Raw genomic sequence first — 17,864 nt, 5'->3', positions numbered from 1 at the left:
GAAACACAAGCTTTTACTGCCAACTACTACAGACTAAAACAGCAGCTGTCTTACCTACCAGAGTGTTTTGTCTGTCCAAAGATATGTACTTATACTGCAAAGGAAACAAGCAGTCGCCTATGTCAAATGAAAATGAGACACGTAAGGCCTGTAAAAAATACAAATTCTCTCTCCACGTGGCACAGTTTCCACAATAACATGTGAGTGCTAACTTTATGCTGCTACTCTTCCCGTGAGATTGAGCAGGAATGTGATATAAGCTTGCAAAATAGTGACGGGGCGCCAATAGAGAGGTATAATTTAGTGGAACAGCAGGAACACAGTGCCATTGTAATCATGCAGCCAATATTAAGGTTTGACAAATGACTATAATCCGTGAAATCTATTTTATAATAACATGCATTTAAAAAATTACAAAATAGGATACATTTAGAAATTATTAAGCCCATCAATGCATAACACAAAACTGCTACACAAAGAGCGAAATCCTCTACCAGCTGAAAAAAGTAAATATGACATCCAGAAATTCTTCTTTTCATCCACTTCCCTCAATAGAGTAGAACAAATCCGGAAATCTACCAACATGCTTGTTTAGTCCACTTTGTTGACTTCTGAAAACAAACACAACAAGGTATTTCAAGAGTGTGTGGTGCCATCTTTGGATCCAGTGGTCAGCTCATAAAAAAACGAAAGAAAAAAAACGATCCCTCACATAACCTCGTATTTTCTCCAACAAAGAATTCCTTTTCTGTAACCCATAAAAGCTGTTCTCTGTACTGGAACATTTTGTGCACGTTTCTGTTTTGCTATGAGAATCAGGCAGAGAAAAAGGCAACTGTTCCAGTGAACATGTGATTCTCATAAGGCTGTGGTATATTTCATTTCACAGAATCAGGTCTTGGGTCAATGTATAAACATGAATGTGCTGCTCGATACATTCCCTAATGCCTTGATGTGCTGACTTAAGGTCTAGACTGACTGAGGTGAGAAAAAAAACAGACTGATCAGATTTAAGGTGGAAGGTCTCCAGTCCCGAGTCCCACACCTTTCATTTTCACAGCTGGGAATGAGGTCTGGTCAGGCTGTATTTGGGCTCTTGCTGAGTAAAACAATTTAAAAAGAAAATAATTCTATACCTACAACTATAGTTGTGTACCACTATATGCATCAATAATATGCTAGTGACAAATCTGTGAGTACCTTGTCCCATTCGGGCGCCAGTCAGGGCCTCTTTGGCGCTGCCGAACCCCAGCTCTCGACACACCACGGTGGCAGTGCGAATGTTCCAGTTGTCGTCACACACTGTTCCCCACTCTCCATTCTTCAGGACTTCCACTCGCCCCTCACCTATCATGGCACCACCCCTTAGACGTACTAGGGGTTGCTATGGAAACAGTACAATAAAAAAGCTAAAATTAGTGGATATCTTACAGAGAATGACCTTAAGGATTATAATTGTTATTACATTTTGGAAGAAAACTAGAACAGTTTAATGGATGATTGGATGAATTCATTTATTTATTTTTTTAGCTTGAAAACACTAAGAGTGAGCCTGAAAAGTTTACAAAACTAGACCTTCTTAATGATCTCAGCATCCAGTGAAGCAACACGATGGTTGATTGGCTATTAATACCCAGTAAATGTTGTAATCCATTACTGGACTTCTATGTGAATACTGAACTATGTAGACAAACAAGAAATGTTTGTGCGTCTTATAATGCAGTGTAAACATGCAGCAGTATGCTCTATTTGTAAAGCAAACAGACTCTAAATTGAGCTTTCATGTCTCTCTTTTAAGATAAGTGAGTAACTGTGGCTAATCTAGAAGAAATACAAACATTTGCATTATGACAAATTTCAACTACAGACAGAGACATGTGACAACATAAACAAAACCTAAGTAAAGTTTATGATTTTTGTCCTGCAAAGAAGTCTTCCAGAAGCGATTAACCTTCAAAAAATATGAAGCTGATGTGATTAAAGGTTAGGCTTTCAAACCTAAGAACACTGTACCATCTACAAAGCATGGTGGTGGTAGCCTCATCTCTCTGGGAATGTATTAGACTACCTCCAACAACAGCTAGATGGCTAAAAAAGTGGGCGCTCCAACAGGACAATGAGCCCAAACACACATCAAAACTCGTTTTGGATTGGACAAAACAAGCTAACATTAATAGCCAAGACATTCATGTCCATAACGAGGTGTAGTTATGGTGTAGTTATTTAATTATGTATGGTAGTTATGTGGTGACGTGTATATAAGAAATACTCCATGTACTACTACTTAGTCTAAGAAAACCAACTAAACACTACCCTTTTTTATGCCACATGATGTCCCACAGACAAATCTTTTCTCTTCGTAGAGTTTATAATAGACAGTGTCATGAACGTAGATCAGTATAAAGATGTCTTTCCTTTTACAATCCAACCAAGGCCAATTTTTGTACCTTGTTAAAAAAGCAAGTAATGTAATATGCACCATACACACATCAAGAATGAATGTTGACTTTTGAAACTAAGACTTTGTATAGTGTGTTTAATCTGACTAACCTCCACCCTGTAGGCTTTTCTGAACCCGATGCTGACGCTAGGAGCAAAGACCCGTCCAGGCACACAGCTGACCACTACAGGCATGCCCTTTCCACAGGTGCTGTTGCCTTTCTTCTCTATCTCTCGGCCCAGTTTACAATCAGAAAGGTCAGCCTCGTTGCCTGTGCAGTTGATAGAGAAGCCCCAGTAGTTCTTCTTTCGACGGCTGGCCAGCAATCTGAGAAAGAATCATAAAGTAAAACAAACTATTACAACATATAATGTCAAATTTTGGGTAATTTTGCATGATTTACGAACCATCTTAGAAAACACTTCATATTTATTCCTCTCTTTGGTTGAAGAATGACACATGCCAACATTTTTCCAACCACTGGTATTAGTTGATGCCAAAAGTAACAGATTTGTAACTTTCCAGGGAAAGGAACGTCATTATTGTTATGGTCCTGGGTCTTGGACTCAGCTTTTGAGGTTGCTCTGGACTCTTTGATTGTTGTATTCTTTTAGTGCATCTGACTTTGTTGTTTATAGTTCTTAATTTACGGTTTGTTGTTTGTTCTCCTACATGTCCAGTCGTCACTGTCTCATCTCTGTGCCCTGTCCTCTTTTCCCCAGTATTTGTTTACCTCCAATTTCCAGTCATGTTCCCATGTTTTTCTCTGTGTTTCATCCTTGGTCTTCCCAGTCTGTCATATCTCCTTAATATCCGTTCCAGTGTCAAGTTCACGTGTCTTAGTCTGAGTCTGTGTGCGAGTGTTACTTGCTGCTTTGCTTTGATAATCTCTTGTCTCGTGTGTTTGATGTTTGGTTCAGCTTCTCCTGTCTCGTTAGTTTTGCTTTTGTTGAGCTGTGTTCCCATTTGTCTCCACTCCTGTAATCACCCTCCCGTGTATTTGCTGTCTGCATCGCCCTCTGCTCGTTGTCGTGTTCTCCCTTATTGTGGGTGTTACTTTTGTCTGTTTGTTAGTTTAGCTTCTGTTCAGTTTGTAGTTAGCCTGCTTGTTTGTTCCACGTTCCGGTGTTGTTCTGCTTTTGTTTTTCAGTTCAAACCTCTGTTTGCCAAGTCCTTCATTACAGGTCCACTCCCTGCCTTTAGTAGACCCCAGACTATGGGATAATTATAGTCAATATTTATATTTATATTCACTACTATTGCTGTGTTCTGTCATACTGCTTAAAAGCTTAAAGTTGGATTGGGAGAACTATGAAAGAAGTGATGTGTGTAGTTAGCCTGCTTGTTTGTTCCACGTTCCGGTGTTGTTCTGCTTTTGTTTTTCAGTTCAAACCTCTGTTTGCCAAGTCCTTTTATTTGTCTTTCATATTAAAAGACAAATAAAAGATTTCACCATTCTTTCTTACACATTACTAAAATCATAAGCAGCTGTTTTGGGGAATGGACATTTTTATTTTTTAGTGAGAGGAATTCAGCAGTCTTCTCCTTTTTGCTGTGAAGCACAATGGGAGTATTGTGAAAATACCTTAACATTCCTATGACCCCAAACTTGAATGGAGGTAATCAACTAGGGGTCACTGAAGAAGCCAACAAGAGTGGACCCTGAAGCAGCATACCATGTAGTGAAACCAGCAGGAGCTTTATTTACAACCTTTTAGTCCTTAAACCTTGTTTAGAAGTTTAAATTTAAATTCAAGTTGGTATGAACATGAGGGCAATACACAGCCTTTTAAAGTGATGCCAAATTTAGATTGAGAGAGTGAATCATGTGAAACCACAGCAGAATCACATGTTTTACAACCACATCAGCTTTATCATCTCAAGTAATAAACAAAGTTAAACGCTGGTTTCATTTTCCATATATTTCCTTTGGTTGAAATGCATTACTATCAAATTAAATGATCATGATTTTCTTTGAATGAACGCCACCTTCTTTGCTTTGATCTTACCAGATCATTGATATCCTTACCCAGAAACATCAATGAGAAAATCCAGTTGCAGACCGGCTCGGCAGTACTTGTAAATATATTCTTGTGTCTTTCAGGTCTCGATTTCACAGATTTTTTGGCTTTAGATGCCAGCACACAGACTGGGAGAGAGATTTGCTCTTGTGATTGCTTTCTCATGTGCAGCAGCTACAAAACATCTGTATTCCGTTGTGTCAGACTGCATGTTGCCTGTGACACTTGAAAAGCTTTGTGATAAAACCACTGAGGCGGAAAAGATAGAGCCAGAAGAGCCACTGTTTCATAATGTACTGCACTCATCCTGCATATGCCAAAGCTTCCTCTGGTGGTGTTTGGCTTCTTGTCAGGAATCTACAGGCCCGAGTGTGTTTACTCTGATAGAAAATGGATGAAGGCGTGAGTGACGGCCACAGTAAACAAACCTGGTTATTATGTAACGTTTCATAACATCAGGCTAAACATTCTTAAGTAAACTAGGCAGTAATAAAGTTTTATGTTTCCTGCCAGAAAATAATATGATATAGTTTATAAATGGATTGTTCAGCCTGGTTTGATGTTTTACACCAGTGTGAAATTGAAAGGATTCATATGTAGCGCCACAATAACCTGCGCTGTATTTAGCCAGACTAAATGTTAAATGTTTAACTCAAGTCTAGTTTTTTCATTACATCTAGTTGAAATTGTTTAAACCCTAATGCTGACCCCAGCAACATTACTCACTTGTAGGGTCTGGTATTGAAGCGTTTCTCCCCAGGGAAGCCCTGCATGCCACAGATGACCCTGCTATTCATCTGGTTCCAATCCTCATTGCAGATCTGCCTCCACTTGCCTCCGTCTTTTACCTCCAGAAATCCCTCAGTAATGGGAATCCTTTTTCTGTGAGAATATGTGGCCCTGATTCTCACCTCTTCCACCTGTACCGTCAAGCCCTGACAAACAGAACAGAGATAATGTTTCATGGTCTCCTGTATATAACACATGTAAAAACACAGAGTATTATACTTTTAGTCCAATGGAAAAAAATGACCTCTGACTACAGTATGACTTTTTATTCAATTGAATATTGCAAGTTTTCCAGAATTTCTAATAAATTTGCAACAGATGGCTGTGGTCTATTGTAGATGGATAGGGGTGGGCAATTACTTTTCTCAATAGGCCACAAAAAACAAATACAAAACAAAACAAGAAAGAGTAGATGTAACAATTAGGCTCTAATTGTGGCCCCTTGGGAACATTAATTGCCCAGACTTGGATTCGCACATATTGGCAAGCTTAGCTTATATTTTCTATTTATTATATAAAGTTCCCATCAACTTGCGTAATGATATTTTTGCATAAGCCTCTTCACCACCCCACCATCAAGAGTGAATTCTGTTTCACTGACACACAGACAATGAGGAGAAAAACTAGTGTCTCTGCAAATGCACCATAATGTTAAGGTCTAAGTTAAACTCAGACCAACAGATGGCTTTAACTCTGTCTGCTTATGGGTCTAGAAGTGGAGTCAAGTCCCCCCTTGACAGGAGAAATGCATCAGGTATTAGCAGTTATTCAAAACATCACAAGGCTCTGAGATCACTGTCTGTCAACAGAATGACTTGTGTGAGGCACACACTTCAATTCATAGTTTTGTCAAAACTGGCAAACAGTGTTTGGATTTCCTCAGAAAAAGCGCTGAAAGGGAATAGTTCATACGTGACAAGTTGCTGGGTCTTTTATCAATGTCACTATTCTCTGTCAGGAGCAAAGATGAAACAGGCAGAGCACAAAGGGATACATACAAGTCTTTTCCCTTTGGCCAAATCTGGAAGGAATGTAGGTCACATGTATTTTTAAAAGACCTCACATCTCATATTTCATAAGATATGAACATACTTGCGTGCGATACAAAGCAAGTATGACTGCAGAAGTATCAGAAAATGGGAAGCAGTGAAACAAAAAGTTTAAAATCCATGCAATCCATGACATTTTGTAAAATTCAATTTTAAGCAAGTTAAGGCTAAAGACAGAAGATAGGGCGAGCAAAAAGTGAGGTTGGAGAATGTGCAGAATAGCCCAAAGCTATCTACTGAGGGCTGTAAATGCCGGTCAGAGCGAAGGCCACCGGTGCTCACAATTAGCATCATGTGTGCCGATACAGCAAAGAATGGTACCCTTTGACCTAAGGGCTTTAGCAGCTACCTAATAACTCTGCCTTCCTTCATTTCTCTCCATGAGCCAAGTGCTGCCGTTTGTTCCTGACTGAGTGCGAAGTTGCACCGAGGGTGCCAAAAAGAGCCAAAACTCTGAGCTGCTCTGTGGTATGCTGAACTCAGTAATTTTATAACAGCCAGTTTCTTCAACATTGAAAAACCCCAACATTCAGGCATGTCTCCCAGAATATCAAATGTTTGCCCACAGGGTGGTTTCCTGAGATGGCGTCAGCCTCAGGGAATGTTCAAGGCTTCAGGGTCTTGCAGGGAAGGAGGAGCCTCCACTAACACTGCTTCAGCAGTGACCCTGGTCCTCCCTCTGACCGCAGTGGTTAGAGTGGGTAAAAACCACTCTTTCATGAGAAGATTCCTGCTGGCCATAGCATGACAGAGTGTTTTCCGTGTCTAGCAGGGGAAGGTGAGGAGACATGACTATGATCACGCAGCTGTCTCTCTCCAATTAAAATGTAATCATAGGATTTTAGATTGTTTTTTTAATTCATAATAAACAAAGAAAATAAAAGAACGTGCCACAACAAAAACAAAAAAGACCAAGTTCAATAAATAAATAGCCAAATAAATAAATAGTAAGAAAAATCACTCAGATATGATGTTATTAAGACACATCTGACCATTGTTGCATTTGGCTCGGAGGCAGGAAACTGGCCTTCTGAAAGTGTGAGCTGAAGAGAAAAGGACAGATATGCACAGCTGGGATCAGCCTGGGCGTCCCCCTAACTTAGCATAATCCTGTTTGGCCTAGGCCCAACTCGATACACTGGCCACATTTGAGCACTTTTTCAAAGAGAGCCAGAAATAAATAAATAAATTTCAGCACCTGTGTTGGAATAAGACAAACTGTTATGAGTTACACAGCTACAAAAATGCATTATCCCATTACAACAGAAGAAAATACAGAATCACTAAAATATACAGAGGGAAATACTTTAATAAGTGAGAAGATCAATACCACTGGTGTGGTAAATATGAGTCAGTTCAAAGCCTACAGCCAGTTTTGGATCTGTTTAAGAGCATGGTTTGTATCTAACTAAGAACACGATGTGCTTCAGAGACTGGCAATTTTTTTTTTAAAGAACTGTAGATGATTTTGTTTATTTCCACTAGCTGTCTCAAACTTTTCACTTTTGAGTAAATTTTATGTAATTCTTTCCAGAAAGTCAAAGAAAAACAGGAAACAACAACAACGAAGAAAAGAAATAAGTATATTTCCTAAAGTGTCAACATATTCCTGAAGTGCTCAGTAGGATTTATATTTTGATTTTATCTGAATCAGTGTGACGTGACAAACAGACCAGTCCAAATAGGTACTGGGTGAAAGCTTTTCCTCCTACCGATTACATTGAGGTTAATACGAGCATTTCTACAAGGTTACCTCATCTCATTTCCCAACTTCCTGTAATGATTTACTCATTCTACAGCTTTTTTTAAAATCCAAAAATAATAATTCATATAGGGGTTTTTTGGCTTGTAAGTAACAACTGAAAAAAGTGAACATCCTTCCTTCAGATCTATTCGGTGCTAGTCTGTGAAGTGAGCTCTGTCCATTACTGAACTATTTCCAGCTGGGGAGCAGACTGTTTTTCTGACTGGGACCCCTCTCAGAATGTAAATGTGTGGACATGAGCCTGTGGTCTAGCCGGTGACTAATGCTTCCACTACTGTGCACTTCTTTCACTTCAATCAGCTTTCCAGATCCTGCTGCACGTTCATCTACACGTGCCCAACTCATCCCCCGCCTGCCCCGCCCAACGGTACACAGCAAGTATGAATGCTAATCAGCCAAAGTTTAGTTGAAAAAGCAAAGGAACAGTACGGCTCTTTGAAACGACTTTTACATCTGCCCCACCTAACTTTCTGCCTCATTGGCCCCCCTTCTGTCTGACTGACTATAGCGAGTGTGTGTGTGTGTGGGGAAAGAAAGAGAGTGAGTTTCAGTGGTCACTGCATCTGGAATACCTATTAGAGTACACTTCTCCCACTGCGATAGGAAAAAAGAACAACCCCCCCCCCCCCCCCCCCCCCCCCATCTCAGAACCAACACACATGTTTACAGGTGTCTGTGCTGAATATAAAATATAGGAAATGAAACACAAGCATTTGATTGACTGTGGAACTATACTAATAAACTCCAGTCAAAGTGCTTTAATATAATAAAAAAACATTCAGTAGAAAACATATTTACTTGCTATCTTTGACAGAGTCAAATCAGAAGAGCCGATTCACTCTGTGTTTTCACTTAACGAATCTACAGCTGGCAAGTTTATCTTAGAATAAACACGCTTTCACGACTGTTTCACAGCTTGTTTCAGAACGATCTCATTTGTGTAAACTTTACAAAACAGACACTTAGATTGTGTTACATTCAAACGAGAGGCTCACATGAGTCAGCGAAATGTGCACGTGAAGTTCAAGAATAAATAATAAAAATCAGAACTTGGGACCTGTGCAACCCAGAACTGAAATGAGGCTCCAGCTGCTGAACATGTGTTAAATGTCTTGCACAGTTCTATCTGCAAGAGAGAGACTGACTTCAGCCTTCTGACAGGCATCGACCTTTTCTCCCGTTGATCACTCATCTCCTCAAAAGCCTCTGCTATACATCATCCCGAATAGGCTTATCCTACTTTTGCTCGGGTTTCCTTCTTTTTGTCCTACAGCAGACTGTGTGAATAACTGAAATTCTCATGAGCCAGCCCCATCTCATCTGATGGAGTAAAGTGCAACCTCTACCCTTGTTACTTGTATAAAAGATCGGAAGGTTTTTAAGTGCCGCATTCTGTGATTAGAAAGGCTGGGTTTTGATTCTTGATGAAAGTGTTTGTTTGAAGTAAACATGATGAATAGTCTATTGGTCAACTACAGCTGCTCCTACAGCTACTCCTTCTTTTCAGGAAGTTAGAAGTTAATCTCTGCCCGCTGGACCATAGAGTAGAATCTGTTTATAATCATGTTCTGCAAGCAGTGGTGTGCGATTTCTTTATGTGAAAACTACTTAGAAAGAGATACATATAAAACCAAATCCATCTTACGTACATTTTCATTGGATTTTCCTTTTCGGTAGTGAAAGTCTGCATGATTATGCACCAAGTACACAGTAGTGCCAACTTCTTGGAAAACACAAAGTAAAGAACATCCTGCAATGACTCCTATGAATCCTTACCATGAACCAGGGGCATAATTTCCAGGGGGGTTAGGGGGGGTTATGACTCCCCCAATAATTAAACCCAACCAATATAACCCCTCCAATAAAATTATAAATTATCTTGCATGAACAGGCTGTTGATTTTCTTTACTCATTTCAGTTATTACCAGCAAAATAGTTGCATGTTTAATCATCTGGGAATTTACCCAGATTTATTTATTTAGACAGACATCTTGACCCCCCCAATGTTCAGCACAAAGTTATGCCAATGTCATGAACCTATAATTATCTTCGTATGAGACATCACGATCTGTACTGTCCCATTCCCACATAAAAACCTGAACCTGGCAAAGCTTGTGTAATTATCACTACTAACTACAGATTAAACAAAGTCTTCTGACTGTAACCACTGTACTGTTAGAAAGATCTCTTCTGCAGGATGTTCCATCCGTGTGTGAAACAAACACATGCTAGTAGTAAACTGGCTGTGTTGGGTTAGACAGACAAAAGCAAAAGTATCCATCATGCACAATAAAACAGTTATTGTGTGTGTGTGTGTGCATTATATGCTGCATGCTAAAATAATTAATATTATAATGATTCAGTCACAGTGGAATGTTTGTTGTGTTATTGTTTCAGGAGCATTACATAACCAGCTAAGAATGGTTGCACTGGCAGACTGCAGCAAAGTGGTCCCGGCTTCCACAAATCAGAGCTTGGGAATATTTGAGGTTAACTGAGTTTGGACTGTCAACCTGTTTTTCAGCAAAGTTACTTGATATTTTGTAAATGCTACTTTTAGGATTTTATGTTTTTGACTGAAACTGCAAAAATACTAACTGGGCAACCCATGCCAGCAGCAGGACACATACTATTATTTGTAGTCAAAGCAGGACTTGATAGAGAGACAGACATTTTTGATAAAGTGTAACGCAATCGCAGGATTTTTTCCTCACAAAGACAATATTATTAATGTCTGTGGCAAATGTGTGCACTGTAGAGATGCACTATTTAATTTTATAAATCAAGACATTGCTTGCAGTGCTAGTGATGTAGTGATGCTAGTGATTCACGCTCACTTAAATTATTTAAAAATCAGCAGGCACGGCACCAAAACAGTGTTTATAAAAGGAGATGTAATGTCCTAGGAAACTCTTCACATTTCAGAGGAGTGTTCGTCATTTTGAAGGAAATATTCTTCATAGCATCCACATAGTTATAAAGAACACCATGCTTCATTGGCCCTTACTTAGAATTTCCACACTGAACACAGAATGTCAATTCATGCTGTGAATAAACAGATTTCAGGAACAGTGCTGCTCTTTGCTGGTGTCAGTTCAAGTATAGTTCAGAGGTGTAGCTACACCTTTTTCCCATTCCTCTCTCCTGTGACTTAAAAGGCTTCAGCCAAACCAAGGAAACACTTAGAGGGTGGGGGACTGAACTAAAGCAACACCCCAGAGGCCCTAAATACACAAGACACACAATAAACAAGATGTTGTGCTTATATATAAAACTTATATAAATAAGAGTATTGTTACTGTTGTAAGGTTCAACAGTCCATAATTAAACATTTCAGTTTCCCCTTTCTTCTTCTACTTTCAGCCCTCTTACATGACTGGACTAGACATTAACAAAACAAAGAAGGACTTAAGATGCTATCCTCGGGCGTGTTATCGCAACTAAATCCAGTGAAAAATCCAGTCCCTGTTCTGGCTGCTGTACAGAGTCCTGTAACGCAGCCAAGTCTACCACCCCACACGTAGTGTGAGCAAACAAAGAAACTGTACTCCGTCCAATTGCAAAGAACGTAAATCACTAATTAAAGACTGCCAAATAAAACTCATCTCTATCAGTGTGGTCTTAAATAGGGAAACCTCATTATTAAAAGGAAGTTGCTTTCAGACAAGCCGAAGGAATGCTTTCCTCTAATAATCTCCCTCCCTTTCTCCTGTCACATGCACAAGCCCACACTGACTTTCCATCCAGTACTGAGGCATTTTCAGCAGCCAGGCTGGAAGGACTTCTTGGCGTCTGAGTCATCTTTGCAATCTCAGTGTGCAGAGTGGGGGTCTGGTGTGGGCAGTAATAGACTAATAGTGTCCTGACAAAGTCATTAGTATAACATGGAACAGACAGCTAAATATTTTAGCTTACTCATGGATCATTTCAGTTGCATGATGCCATAGCAGACGTGACTTCTTGCACAGAAGGGCTTACCTCAGTGTATCCTTTTAATCCAAACTCTTCAAATGAGGCATTTGGAAGTTGGTGTTTGCTTAGCATAATCACAGTATAACACAGTGTTTGAAACATGGGGATTTACCTGTTACTATTTTAAAATTCAAATGAAAAACGTATATATTTGTTCTTAGATTGTAATTAGTTGTTACTAATCATTTAAAAAAACAATGCTACACCAATAAGTAAGCGTCGTATATTCTTTAGCTTCTTAAACCTTTTTAATATTATGTTACACCTTCTTTCAACAGTTCAGCTGCTTTAAAAAAAGAAACTTGGAGCCATTTGAAGCAATAAATTATGATAAGGTTTTCTTTCATCCCAAGCCTAACCTGATGTAACCTGAACTGATGCAGAACATCATTTCAGGTTTCATGTCTGTGCTTTAACCATGTGTGCATTCTACCAAAGTGTTAGTGATACTGCAATCAAGTTACACTAGCCTTTTTTAACATTTGTGAAAGATTTTATGCAAATATGCACATATTAATTGTACTGCAATTGTACCATATGCATGTATTTTGATTGTCAATATGTTGGTCCTACCTCCTGGCTGTTGGCCTGGTTCCGAATGAACTTGAATCCTGGAATGCGCTTCGAACTGCACACCACGCCGACATCTTCTGAATGTTTGCAGTCGGATACTCCGAAGCCATTGGACTCACAATGAGCCAGACTCTTTTCGCTACCTGTGCAGTGCACGTTGTCTAGCCAGATACGACCTGGAACAAACAGAAACAGAAACACACTAATGGATGTGTGTTCAGATGTTGATTCACTTTGCCCACGATGGCTTTTCTTGGATGGTAGGGATGACGGTGCTTTTGAAGGAATTTTATTTATTTTTTATAAAAAACAAGTATTCAGCTTATCACAGGCCAACATTATCTCGTGACAGGCTGATGTGAAAATCTTTAACAGATCAGAACACAGAGAAAGATGCTTGGCGGTATTTAGAAATGGTGTCATCACATAATTAGTCCAAAAGAGCAGTTCCAACTAAATTGTCAACAATACTGTCAGCCGTGTCTGCAGCACATATAAGAGTATCGCAGTTGAGCAGACAATGGTGCACAGTCAAGATCATTTTTTTAAGTACATTTATAAAAAATATTAAACAATAACACTATATTTTCCCTTTAACATACATACTATATGTGTATACTGCAGCAAGTACAAAAGATTATCTGCCATTCGTCTTGGCTTTCATATTTTGTTCACCTAATCATTAACTGTTTTTCCAACCAATTAATATACAAACAATCAATCATAACATAATCATTATTTGTTTTAGAATATGTTGTTATACTCTGACTGTTTGCAACTATTATGTCTGCTTCATCCTGAGCCACAATTTCTCCTAACCCTGAGTTTTCACTAGCTTTCCCTCACATGGGTCAACCTCATTTAAAAAAAATGCAAATGAAAGAATGTCTTAAATGTTATACCCTGACAGGCGTTGTAAATCATGCCCTATTGGCTTCTGTTCTAGCATGTCCACTGAAGTCTAGCCGTAGACACAGTAAACCTGCTCACGTGGAGATGTGTTTGGTCTCTGACATAACCTGGTGCATTTTTTCAGCCAAAAACCTGCCTAATAAATGTTGTCATGGCTGAAGGGAATCATCTGTTGTCCAGCTGGCTGTTCTGAATCAGCCGTGAGGGAAACCACCAACTCATTATTCTGGCAGTCTCAACATGTTGCAAGGGAACATCCTGATCATACCAAGAAAGTGACTGGATATAATGGTCACGTAGCTTCCTCCTGGCATAGAAGTGATTACCCCTGGATCGTCGTTATAATAAGAGCCAAGCACTCTGGTTCTGGAATACAGCAGAGGGAGAACCCGCTCAGTCTCAGCAAACCTTTATCTAAGCAAATACTCAGCATTGCCAGCTGTTCTAAGCCTAGACTGCATTGGTAGGAACATCATTTGCAGGCCTTATGGGGATTTAACAAGCACTGAAAAAAACAGAGAGGACAGTCTACATGGGGCTATAAATGTATAAATTAAGCCTTCATTAGCACTTTATGTCAATATCATAGCCAAAGAGCTCAAAACAAACCTAAAGGGATTTGCATAACATGGATTAAATGGATTTTGTAGAAAATTTAAATCATAGCCAAAACCTTTGTAACATTTGCACACTGTCTTTTTCCCCCTTTTTTGGGGGGCGGGGAGGAGGAGGGGGGCACACTGGGATTGCAAACAGCATTTGTGCAACAGCAGCAGCTGGGGATATGATTTGCCTCCTTGCAGGAAAAACGCTCATCCAAGTAGGATGTCCTTATAACTGTTTGGTTGCTTTCAACAGCACATTAGTCATCACGATGGGAAACTTGAAATCCTCTTGATCACTTTTATAGCCATCTGTCTCCACCAAAACAAAAAAACCCAGATAAAGCTAGTTTCCATATAAACACATGTGAGAATACGTCTTTTTAAAGTGATTCCACTGCAAATTTGACATCCACTCAGGAAAACAGGGACCCCCTTCTCTTTTTGACCAACACAAAGATCATTTTATTTCAGATTGTGCAACTTTTTATATCAGTGCAAAATATAATTTGCAGCTTTCCTATTCATAACTGCCATTTCACTGAGTTTGTAAAACATTTGAGGGGCACACCCTTCCCAAAGCCAAGTCCCAGAGGACATCATCTTTATATAGCGAACCACTGCTAAAATGGAGCCCAAACAACTGCTTCACACAGGATGCACACACAGCTATATAGTACAAGCTATTTGTTAAATGCTTCCTATAAAACACTATAGGTATATAATAGTATATGCATAAAACTGCAAAACACTTGAATTGAAATTTCCATAATGACAGCAATGCTGTGAAAAGTTAACCTAACTGTTGAAGTGGCTCACTGAGTGAAGACATGCTTTGGCAGCTCTAAATGAACTCTTTAATAAGAGTTCTTTAATAAGAGTTCATTTAGCGCTATACATACATTCACCTCCAGCAGCTAACACATTTACAGAGCTGGGAATCTTGTTAGTATTTTTACTGCTATGGTGGAAATCATAAGATACAAAGGCTATAAAAGAGGAGATGAGATTACGTCTGTGTATGCGTCTGGTTAACGCTCCAAATCTTTCCAGTCTTTCCTTCTTCCATTGCTCTGAACTGATTGGTGTGTCTCAGTTCTCCTCTGATGGGAAAACCAGTACCTCAGGGTATAAGCATTTAGACAAGGGGAAACCTGTCTTTCATGGAAATTATGAAACTGCATGTAGTGATAGGTTATTTCTGAGTAGATGTGGTTGAGTAGCTCAGGAATGCTCAGATTATTTCACTATAACTTGCACCTCACTTTCTGCACCAATCTGAAGTCGAACTTTGGAGGGTTTTGATTAGACGAAGTTGTAGATGGTTGTCCTGGTGACTAACACACACATCTCATTAACTTAGTGCGTTTTTTTCTTACCTTCCCCTTTTCCGTACTTGGCTGAGGGCAACCAGGACTCGGCACCCGTGAAGCCCAGCTCTCTGCATACCACTTGGGCAGCATAGATGGAGAAGTCATCATCGCACACCGTCCCCCACTCTCCATTGTAAAAGACTTCGACCCGACCCTCGTAGTGTTTCTTCTTCTCCCCGGCTAGACGTAGCTGGATCACAGGCTGGTTAGAGTCTGACTGGGCGCTGGATGGCACCAGCAAGGTGTAAAGGAGACAGCAGAAAACAGCCAGGAGCAGCATGATGCAGAATGATGAGGGAAAAGACTAATACCCTAAAGAGAGATACAAAGAGACAAAGAACTGTGACCATCAGCTGTATAACACTGCAATAAAGTGTGTTTTTGGCATTTTTATAAGTGGCTTTTCTCAATTCCAAGGATTTAACCTGGAGAGTTATCTGAAGACAGGCTGAGGAAGACAGTCTTTTGTGGCATGTGGTAGTTCAGTTTATTTGAGAGTAAGCGGTATCTGTATAAAATGCTGAGCTTGGTTTGGCTCTCATATCAGGCTTCAAGAGAACTGACACTAGAAACTTTGCAACCGCAAGTATAGTAAAAGAAATTACCACAATTTCACAGTATATTAAGCAAACGTATGGACACGACTGCCAAAAAAAGGGAAATTTGGGGAAAATCTGGGAAAGAACATAGGTTAGGTGGCAAGAATTTCTCTCTCCATTGTCTGACAGCCTAATGGAGAGCAAATGTGGGCTCCTCCAGGGAGGGGGCTGCCCGTCTTATTTATTTGCTGATCTATGCCTGGAGGCCAAGGTAAACTCTCTGAACCTGTATTCACAAAGAAAGTTGACTCCATGTGCATCATTATTTCATGGCAAACCATGAATGTCTCAATGTTGGGACAATGAGCCCTGAGGGAGTAAAGGGAGGGATGGAGGAGAGGGAACGTTAGGACACCTTCACATCATCCTGTTCTGAATAGCAAGGGAGGAGATTTGGGAGGAGATTTGGGAGCAGGGGGGGGGGGGGGGGGGGGGGGTATTCCTGTGTTGACGTCATGGTAACCAAACAAACTTCAGACTTGAAAAACCTCCTCTGGAGTACACAGCCTATAAATTATCAGACTGTGAAGCATATGTTTCGCGATACGGAAACATCTGGTCAATCTCCCCGTGAAATGAACATAGGTTCAGCATGAGTACAGAGACACTTTAATTTGGCTTTTCAGTATTCAGTCTTGTACTTTATTAAACCAAGGGAGTGAAAAAGCGCACTGTAATGGTTTTAAATCAGTCAGTCAGAGTCTGAGTGAATTTTTGAACAGCTGTGCGTGCACAAACTATACTCCAACCAGCACGTGTACAATTATGGTGTATTTAAAATGGTAAATGGCCTGTATTTGTATAGCGTTTTACTATACTCATGGATTTTGTATTTAATATAAAATTTAATACAAAATCCATGAGTAAAAAATACTTCTAAATAAATACTTCTACATATTGCATGTCATAGGCAACACTTCTGTAGACACACCCATATGTTACAGAAGAATCTACTCTTAACAGTTAAAACTTGTGGTCCCAGAAAGGTGGTGATTGGACATTTTTACATCATATGCTGTGTCATGCAAAGCTTAAAACGTGTAGTTGCAAAGAAACAATAGGATCAAACAATAATTAAATACTGCTTGCCCTTTAAAATAGGAATTCTCAAATCCTACATACTTTTATTGCTTTTTCAGGCAAAATCAGGGCTCTTGTGCTGTCTGTTGTTCATCTGAATTAGTCACCGATAAAGAGATATTAAGCCCTGACCAGAGTGAAGAAAGATCGACTACAAAATCGGTAGGTGTTGAAGGGTCCTTAGCACAGCTGTCTACTGTCATCACCAGAGTTAGCATGCATGATAAAAGTTTGTTACTAGCAGGACTGTAGTTCGTGTTCTGATACAGCAAACCCCAGCGCGCTTCGACACATAAATAGGGAAAAAGAAAAAACACTTGATATAAAATACATTTTCAATGAATATAAAAGAGACAGAACATGCAAATATAAACCCTGCCAGGTTTTTAAGTTTCCGAAGAGAGAACCCATTAGGCAAAACTCGGTCTGAACAAAGTGTGATATCTCAAAGTTTCACACATTCATGCACGTGCCAAACAACATCCAGTCAGACAGCAGGAGGGAGGGAGGCTGTCTCCAAAGTGAAAGGACTTACTCTGACAGACGGAGGACAGTCAGCACAGTCTTTTGAGGACGCTGAGGTTTCCAACCTGTCTTACAGGATGGCATGTGAAGCAGGGGCTCTTTGTCCCTTTAGTACTCTGCGGGCCGTTTCCTCTGCTCCCCTCACAGCTGGCAGCGCGCGCCCG

At 39.9% G+C, this 17,864-nt stretch overlaps 1 protein-coding gene across 1 annotated transcript in view; it reads right to left on the bottom strand.

The window, feature by feature from the left end:
- The window catches only part of loxl2a (lysyl oxidase-like 2a), a 25,697-nt gene extending 7,833 nt beyond the window's left edge, over window positions 1–17,864 (bottom strand). Inside the window, exons 1-6 of the mRNA XM_082534271.1 lie at window positions 17,711–17,864; window positions 15,503–15,808; window positions 12,610–12,785; window positions 5,188–5,396; window positions 2,551–2,767; window positions 1,201–1,384 (exon numbers count right to left, since the gene is read on the bottom strand). Coding sequence (XP_082390397.1) covers window positions 1,201–1,384; window positions 2,551–2,767; window positions 5,188–5,396; window positions 12,610–12,785; window positions 15,503–15,776 — 1,060 coding nt within the window. The 5' untranslated portion in view covers window positions 15,777–15,808; window positions 17,711–17,864. The remainder of the gene's footprint in view (window positions 1–1,200; window positions 1,385–2,550; window positions 2,768–5,187; window positions 5,397–12,609; window positions 12,786–15,502; window positions 15,809–17,710) is intronic.

Source organism: Aulonocara stuartgranti (assembly GCF_965226115.1).
Source record: "Aulonocara stuartgranti genome assembly, chromosome: 5".
NCBI classification, from domain to species: Eukaryota; Metazoa; Chordata; class Actinopteri; order Cichliformes; family Cichlidae; genus Aulonocara; species Aulonocara stuartgranti.
The sequence above is the reverse complement of the archived record's forward strand: the minus strand, read 5'-3'. Positions and strand labels throughout refer to the sequence as shown.